General features: G+C 43.0%; 1 protein-coding gene across 1 annotated transcript; it reads left to right on the forward strand.

The window, feature by feature from the left end:
• The first annotated feature begins 2216 nt into the window (after window positions 1-2216).
• Window positions 2217-2795, forward strand: LOC130031488 (nucleoplasmin-2-like). Its single transcript, XM_056122835.1, has 2 exons — window positions 2217-2444; window positions 2559-2795. The coding sequence occupies exons 1-2, from the start codon at window positions 2217-2219 to the stop codon at window positions 2793-2795; spliced, it is 465 nt and encodes a 154-aa protein (XP_055978810.1).
• Window positions 2796-8778: the final 5983 nt, after the last annotated feature.

Raw genomic sequence — 8778 nt, forward strand, 5'->3', positions numbered from 1 at the left:
ACTCAAGTGAACAACTTGTGGATGACAGACAATAGGCAGATCGGGCGATAGTTGCCAGTGTCATGAATGTCTCCCTTCTTGTACAGTAGTACAGTCCTGCTGGTTTTCCATTGGGATGGAACCTTGCATTCAGACAGGTAGCGTGTGAAGAGCTGAACCAGCGTATTGATGAGTACTGATGGCAGGTTCTTCAGGTATTCAGGTCTGACCTTGTCTGGGCCCAGTGTTGTTCGTTTCTTTACTGCCGAAATGGCGTGTCAGATTTCGGAAAGAAGAACATTGGGAACGACATATCCATCCTGTGGAATTTGGTATGTCGGCAGGTGGACATGGCTATAGAAGAGATTTGAGTAGAAGTCATGGATAATCTTCTCCATTGCCCTTCTGGAAGATGTGATAGATCCATCAGGACGTCGGAGGGCAGTCATCTTGGTCTTGTAGTTGGCGAAGGACAGGCAGGCGTTACGAATACTTTCCCCGGCTTCTGCTGCATCTACCAGCACTTCTGCTCTTCTCTCTTTGAGGTCTTCCTTGACCACATCTCTGCACTGCTTTGTGAGCTCAGACGTTCGCTTGTGATTGCCTGAGGCATGCGCCAAACCATGTTGGCGAATAAGCTCAAGAGTTTTCGAAGACAGGCGTTTTTTTGTGGCTATCTCTCTCTTGGCATTCCTCGCACAATCATGGAGGTGCTGAACCAGTCAATCGTATTCCTCATCAATGTTGTCAACAATGGCATCTTCCCATGTTGCCGCAATAGTGCCAAAGAGCTCCCAGTTGGTGGTCGTTCTGGGAGTTCTCTTTTTAAACTTTGCAACCCTTTTTCCCTGCTCTGTGAAGTAGAATTTTTCATGAAGGAGACGGTGGTCTGATCCCGTTTGGAATTTTGGGACAACAGCGACATCGGTCAGGCAAAACCGTCGATTGAATATGATCTGGTCTATTTCGTTGTGGAATCGTCCACCGGGAGACTCCCATGTCCAACGTTCAGATTCGGCCTTCTGGAACTGTGAGTTACCATGGATGGTTTTGGTCGACATAATGAACTCAGACAGTCTCTCACCCTGTTCGTTCCATTCTAGGCCATGGGTCCCGATGTGAAGTTCTTCGGCTGATCTTCTCAGTCCTATCTTGGCACTAAAATCACCCACAATGATCTTGTAGAAGGTGTGGTCTTCTTTATAGAACTTCTCCAGCTCCATGTAGAACTTCTCAATTTCTCCTTCATCATAATTGGATGTTGGTGCATAGACAATGAAGACAGAAACTGCCAGCAGTGAGCCACATCTATTCAAATGTAAACGTCCAATTCAGGTTGTTAGGCATTCAAATGAATCAATGCTCATGGCCAAGTTTGTGTTGACAAGGACAATGATGCCTCCGACACCTCTTATCACATGTTCCAAGGAACAATTCTTCTCCAGTGTCGAAAACAGCATGATGAGATTGGTGCCTTCTTGTCTCGGTCAGACCAATGATGTCGTACTTGATCTTTCGTGCTTGTACCATCAGGTCCTCCATGGATGCATCTGATGCTAGCATACGTGCATTGAAAGTACAGACGATCATTTTTGTCTTCCTTCGTTGTGGCAGCCTAGTTCAGCATTGAGATTTTATCGGCCTCTCCTTTCTCATCCTTCTCAATGCTGCCATATTGGTGACACCTTCAGGGTCAGGGGAATGAGACCCATTGTAATTACTCGTTTTGGAATATCGAATACACAACAGATAGCTTGCAAGGCTCTGCTGTGCGTGCGGAATACTCTCGGTAGCTTGCCAGGCTTTCCGAGAGGCATAGAGGCTTTTGGGGCGACCTCTAATTGCCCTTGTAGGTGTTACCATATTTGAACCCTATCAAATATGATACGGTAATTCTGGAAGATGGGTATTTAGTGTCCTATAATGTGTCACGCGGCCACTTGGGTGGGTCTTCTGTGCGCAATCCAATCCCTGGGTCTCTGGTGGTTGGTGGAAGCAGACAGGGCAGGGTAGGGTGGGGCTCCTGATTTTATTCCCTTCGTCACCTGTGGTTCGTGGGAGCATGCAGAGAATCTCTGTCCCTGGGTCCATTGAGCCTGGAGTCCAAGGTCTCAGAGTTCCGCTTATCTTGTTCTGTGGGGCTTCATTTGTGCATGAGTCTCAGCCAGAGTGGCAGCGCGGGTCCGGAAATCGTCCTGGACTTTGGCAGCGGCTGGTTAGTGGAGGTAGTAGAGGAGATGAACCTTGTGGATATTGTGGTATCCAGGAACAAAGAGGACAATAAGGCCAAGCCGGTCACCGTGGCCTCTCTTCAGCCCTCGGTGCTGCCCACGGTTATCGTGCCTGAGATGTTTCTTTCTCCTCCAGTCACCTTTCAGCTGTGGGCTGGCTCTGGACCCGTGTTCCTCAGTGCCATGGAATGTTATGACACTTTAGATGTATCCTGGGAGGAGGAGGAGGAGGAGGAGGAGGAGGAGCAGGAGGAGGAGCAGGAGGAGGAGCAGGAGGAGGAAGAGGAGGCAACAGAGGAAGAAGAAGCCACGGAGGAAGAGAAGGCATCGAAGAAAGAGAAGGCAACTGAGGATGAGGAAGAGGAGGAGGAGGAGGAGGAGAAGGAGGAGGAGGAGGAAGACATCCATTTAGTCCTAGAAGAATCCCCTGTCAAACACACCAAAAGGTCAGCGCCTCAGAAGCAGAGCAGTGTGGCTAAGAAGAAAAAGGTGTGCAGTGATGAAGAAGCAGCAAGACCCAAGGAAAAGAGCCCTATGAGAAAGATCAAAACTATACTCAGGCCTAAAAAGACGGTGTTCAAATAAATAAATAAATAACCTCCCCCAAATACAAGTAGAAGTAGTCAATCTACCCTGCTATCTCTTATTTTATCCTCATCACAGAGCTTTTAAGCCTTTTAATGAGATAGTTATGCAATAAGTGCCTGTCTTCACTTCTGCTGGTCCCAAGACTATATTTGACATTGGTCATCTTCATCTTCTACCACTTATTCTTGATTTCCCTCACCCTTTACCAATACCTCAACTGGTCTGAATTGCTTTCCAGGTAAGGTGACTCAGACCTGTATCATCAAGGGATCTAAGTTATTATTTTTACCCCATGGACTGAGGTTGCTGTGGTTCCCGTTGATAGTATTACAGGGCAATGAGTTTTCAGCAAGAGATGTTCCCTTGAGTCTTTGGCCCCTATATCAACTCCTGTCTACTCTTGCTTCCTCCACTCTGTGGCAGCAACATCCATTCCTCAGAGCAATTTGAGTAAATTAATTTGAAATTTTTACAAATGTGTCACTGAGAATGATGGTCAAAAGGACTGAATTTCTTTCTACCCTTGCATTTCTGCACCAGTCTATGAAGCATTTTGAGAACATGTTGTTTCTGTGACATACTGCCTGCTGGAGGATGCAGTCTATTCTGTAGGTTGTCATTCCTAAGGTTGCAGCATAAAAGACTTTCATAGTCACTCTGTTATTCTACCAGGCTGTCTTTTGAGTAAGGAAGTACAGTGTTGGACGATCACTGTCATGGTCATAGCTCTATTGTTATACACACATACATACACACATGCATGTGTGCACTCTGTCTCACACACACAAACACACATGAATGTATGAACTCTCTCTGTCTCTCTGTCTCTCTTTCTTACACACACACAAACACACACACACACACACACCTCATCACCAAGTGGATTTCTTAGTCTAGGCTATATTGAATGGAATCTCATATCAGTAAAGAACACATTCTGTAAGTACTCGGCTAGTGGTATTGGCAATGGCAATGAGGTCAAAAAAGGCAAAAATCATATGCAAAATAAGTGTCAGATTTAGTTGTGGGTTTGAGTTTGATGTGATTATCTTGTTACTAAAGTGACTGACCAGTCTTCTTCAGAACGTTGCCTTACCTGTGCCAGTTGCACTATTGTGGGACAGATATTCAGCCATGCAGGATCTATAAGCTATGGTGAAAGAGAATCGATTATGCTATATCTGCAGGTAGTCTAAACCCCATCACCGTGGCCATGTCATTCACAAGTAAGTAAGTAAAGGCCCTCCCGTTGATCATCGATTTGCTCGAGCGGGCCCAGTAACGTCTCCATTGGAGACTTTGTTGTTACTGTGTCTGGCATATCGAATACTCTCGGTAGCTTGCCGGGCTCTGCGAGAGGGGTGGAGGAACCGAACTCGGGTCGGCCATGTTGGCTGCGTGCAAGGCAGATGCCCTACCCGCTGTGCTATCGCTCCAGTCATTCACAAACTCATTTCAAAAATAAAAGCATGAAACACAACAGACAAGTCATGTCCTGTCTACTTAGTTTCTGATGCTCTGTCATGTCCCTGTGGTGGATTTCGTAGACCAAAACAAGAGACTCCATCAGTCTTGCTGCTTATGGCTTTCCTCACAGGTATCCAGAAGTCTCTTTCACAAACTCCCATAAAGGGAAAAAAGGTAGACAATGACATTTCAAGCTGCTTAACTCCATGAACCATTCAGACAGTCTCAGAACTGTCTGTCTGCTTAAGAGGTGGGGCAGGGCAGCTCTACCAACTAGTGCTTGTCCTTATTAGCAAAGATAGACACAGAGGGTATCAGTGCTTACAGGCATGTAGTCAGTATATGCCCAGTCTAGAGAGTATAGTAGATTCACAGCTAAGCCACTATCCTCGTCTGATTGAATCTGGGGAGATCTGGATACTGCAGCAAAAGCTGGAAATAAAAGGTATGCTGAGAGGAAGTGAGGTAAGAACAAAAGGTGTCTGATACAGCTTTGAAGCCCAGAAGGTGGTGGCCATGACTATAAGAACCTACTAACAAATATTTCAGAGAATTAGGTGACATGCTATTTTTCAATGTACCACTTTTTTTGGTACTACCAACAAAGGCAAATATTGGTAACAAAGAAGAAATCAATATGGTTCCAGTGGACAGGAAAGAGACTGATGCTTAAGGCATGGAGGATGGGGAAGCTGAGGATTCTGGGCCAAGCATATCTCCATGTTAAAGATGTTGAATTGAGAATTCCCTGGAGAGAAGGGAATACAAGAACAAGAAAGAAGCTCCCAGACTTCTGAGAAGGCAGAGGGTCTCTTGGTTGAGATAGATTTTCTGTCTTCTTGCCACATGCCAGATGAACTTTATCTTTACTGGAACAGATAATAGCACTTTACATGAACATGCTTTGGAGCGAGACTGATAATGCTTTGAATCCTAGTTCAGTGCTGGCACATTCCTTCACTGCCTCAATCGTATTTTCTCACCAAACAGAGGTCATAATGGCACCTATTTCTTCTAATGGTTATTATGTTAATTGATTTTAAATGGTGCCTGACTCATAACAAGATCTCTTAAACATTAGATATTATTATTATTAGCTAGATTACAAACAATGATTTTTTAACATCCAAAGAAAATCCAGTTAGAACAAAATACTAGGAAAATGAAGTATTTGGGATGTTAAAAGAAAACAGATAAACCCTATTTCCACAAACACAGAGTAAAGGAATTGAAGGAAAGTTTGGCAAATATGTTCACTCTTCTGCAAAAAGTCTGAAGCTTCTCAGAGTTAGTCAGCTGAAACTACTTTTAGGTCCAGTGAAAAGAAAACAACAGAAACAAGAAAAATGTTGACATTATCAGAAAGAGGAGTGGCAAAATAAAAAGAATACCCTGTTGGTAGACTCGTCTCCTGTTGGAATCTATAGCACATATGGATAGTTTGGGCCTTTTCTCATTTCTCCAGCGTACGGATGGATTAGCCAGGCAAATGCAATCTGTCTCCACACTAGAGAGAGAGTATTTCTATGCAGTCCAGGCTGCAGCTGTCACAGATGACCCCACACATCCTGGGATTACAATGGTTTGTTGCAGCCAGAAAAATTGAGGGTGGGGGTGGAAGTTCTACCTGAGCTGTCTACAGTCTTCTTTTATACTACTCATGTATTATATGAACAGAGAAACTGCATTGAATGTTCCAAGCACTGAACAAGGTTGAGAGAATATCAAAGTATTTGGACATTGGTTTGACAAGTCATCTAGAATATCATGGTTTCCTTTTTGGTCTTCTGCCTTCAAGGTGCACTTGTCCAATGCTCAAGTTCTTAGGGATTCTGTCTTGACAATTAGCATGAAGACATAAATGACCTTTGGTGATCATTAGCTCCTTAATCATCATCTGCCTTCCTTTTATTCTCTAGCAGATCCTGACCCACTTCATTTTTGTGTTATAAAAAACTTCCATTATTTTCTAAGTTCAAAGTGACTTCTTCAAGGGTTTTTTTTCTAATAAAAGTCATACTTGCTTATTAGGAAAAAAAAACAGAGAGCTCAGAATAGTATAAAGAAAAAAGTTTCCCTTTTTACTTTCCCAAGAACCACCCTCATCTTACTCCCTGAAAGTGCACCATTGAAGACAGCAAGTGTAAAGGCTTCTAGACTTCACTTTTTTTGATGTGACCAGGTGCAACTTGCCAGTTTTTTTAAAAATTTTTTATTAGTGAAACTCCATGTGGTACAGTTGTTGACCTTACAAATTTTTGTGCTTGTGTTTCAGTTACACAATGATTGAGTACCCATCCCTCCACTGATGCCCATTCCCCAACTGCAATGCTCCCAGCATCCCTCTCACCACCCCCCAACTCCCCCATCCCACCATACCCCTGTGTCAGGGCATTCCCTTTTGCTCTCTTTATCCTTTTGGGTGCTGTGGTTTGCAAAAGAGGCATTGAGTGGCTATCATGTTCCCATAGTCTATTTTCAGCATGCATCTCTCATCCTGGGAGGGTCCTCCCAACACCCTTTACTTGGTGCCCCCCTCTCTATCTGAGCTGCCTTCTCCCTCAGCATGTGCAGCTGGCCTCCAAACCATGGAGTGAACCTCCTGATAATTATCTCGGTTATTTTTGGGTGTTAGTCTCCCAATTTGTTACTTTATATTCCCCAGATGAATGCAATTTTTCTATGTCTGTCCCTCTCTTTCTGACTCATTTCGCTTAGCATGATAATTTCCATGTAGTACCACATGTAGATAAATTTCATGGCTTCATCTTTTCTAACAGCTACATAGGACTCCACTGTGTAGATGTACCAGAGTTTCTTTAACCAGTCATCTGTTCTTGGGCACTCAGGTTTTTTTCAGATTTTGGCTATTGTGAATAGTGCAGCAATGAACATAGAAATGCAAATGTCATTTCGACTGTACTTTTTTCCCTTGCCGGGATATATTCCCAGTAGTGGTATTGCTGGGTCAAATGGGAGCTCAATTTCTAATTTTTTTGAGAATCGTCCACACTGTTTTCCAAAAAGGCTGAACCAGTCAGCATTCCCACCAGCAGTGAAGGAGAGTCCCTTTCTCACCACATCCACGTCAACACAGGTTGCTTTTGTTCTTTTGGATGTGGGCCAGTCTCTGTGGTGTGAGATGATATCTCATTGTTGTTTTGATCTGCATCTCCCTGATGATTAGTGATGTAGATCATTTTCTCATGTGCCTTTTAGCCATTCATATTTCTTCTTTGGGAAAGTTTCTTTCATTTCATCACCCCATTTTTTGATGGGGTTAGATGTTTTCTTCTTGTAGAGTTCAACCAGTGCTTTTTATGTCCTTGATATCAACCCTTTATCAGATGGGTATTGGGTAAATATCCTTTCCCACTTGTAGATTGTCTTTGTATTCTGGTTATTGTATCTTTTGAGGTGCAGAAGCTTCTTGATTTAAGACTGTCCCATTTGTTTATCTCTATTTCCACTTGGTTGGTCAGTGAAGTGTCGTCTTTGAAGATACCATTAGCCTCAATATCCTAGAGGGTTTTGCCAACCTTTTCTTCAATGTATCTTATGGATTTTGGCCTGATGTTGAGATCTTTAATCCATTTTGATCTGACTTTTGTGCATGGTGATAGGTGGAGGTCTAAGCCCATTTTTTTTTGCATGTTGTTGTCCAGTTATGACAGCACCATTTGTTGAAGAGGCTTTCCTTGTTCCACTTCACATTTCTTGCTCCCTTATCAAAGATTAGATGTTCATACATTTGGGGTTGTGTGTACAGATATTCCACGCTGTTCCATTGGTCTGAGGCCCTGACTTTGTTCCAGTATCATGCTGTTTTAATTATTACTGCTTTGTTTGAAGTTTGAAGTTTGAAGTTGGGAAAGGTAATGCCTCCCCGTGTCTTTTTCCCAAGAATTGCTTTAGCTATTCGTGGGCGTTTGTTGCTCCATATGAATTTCAGGAGTGCTTGATCTATTTCTTTGAAGAATTTCATGGGTATCCTTATAGGGATCACGTTGAATATGGATAATGCTTTCAGGAGTATTGCCATTTTGACCATGTTGATCCTTCCTATTCATGAGCAGGGGATGTGTTTCTGTTTTTTTTTTCAATTGAATTATAGTAAAAGTATTTTCTTATGTGTCCACATAAACTTACTCCTGTTTTTATCAGGGAGGGAGTGTTTCAGCAGTGCTCAGAGATTGCTCCTAGCTCAGGAGACCATATGCAGTACCTGGAATCAAAGGATTAAGTACTGTTTGATAAACATGGGGTATTCTATTGGGTGGTTTTACCAGTAATTGTCGAACGGTATCCCATTCATAGATATGTAGGAATTTTCCAACTTCTCTCTATTACAAATGAGGTCTTTTCCATATATTATTTTGTGCTTGGGAAATCCATGATGAAATCCCAGAAGGTGATGGTGCCCAGTCTGATGATATAGACACTTATCATTTTGGTGGTTGTTGCAAAATTTCTCTGTAAAAAGTTGAGCAAATATACACTTTTTGTAAGAGTG

The sequence above is a fragment of the Sorex fumeus genome, unplaced genomic scaffold, assembly GCF_029834395.1.
Source record: "Sorex fumeus unplaced genomic scaffold, SorFum_2.1 ptg000047l, whole genome shotgun sequence".
NCBI lineage: Eukaryota > Metazoa > Chordata > Mammalia > Eulipotyphla > Soricidae > Sorex > Sorex fumeus.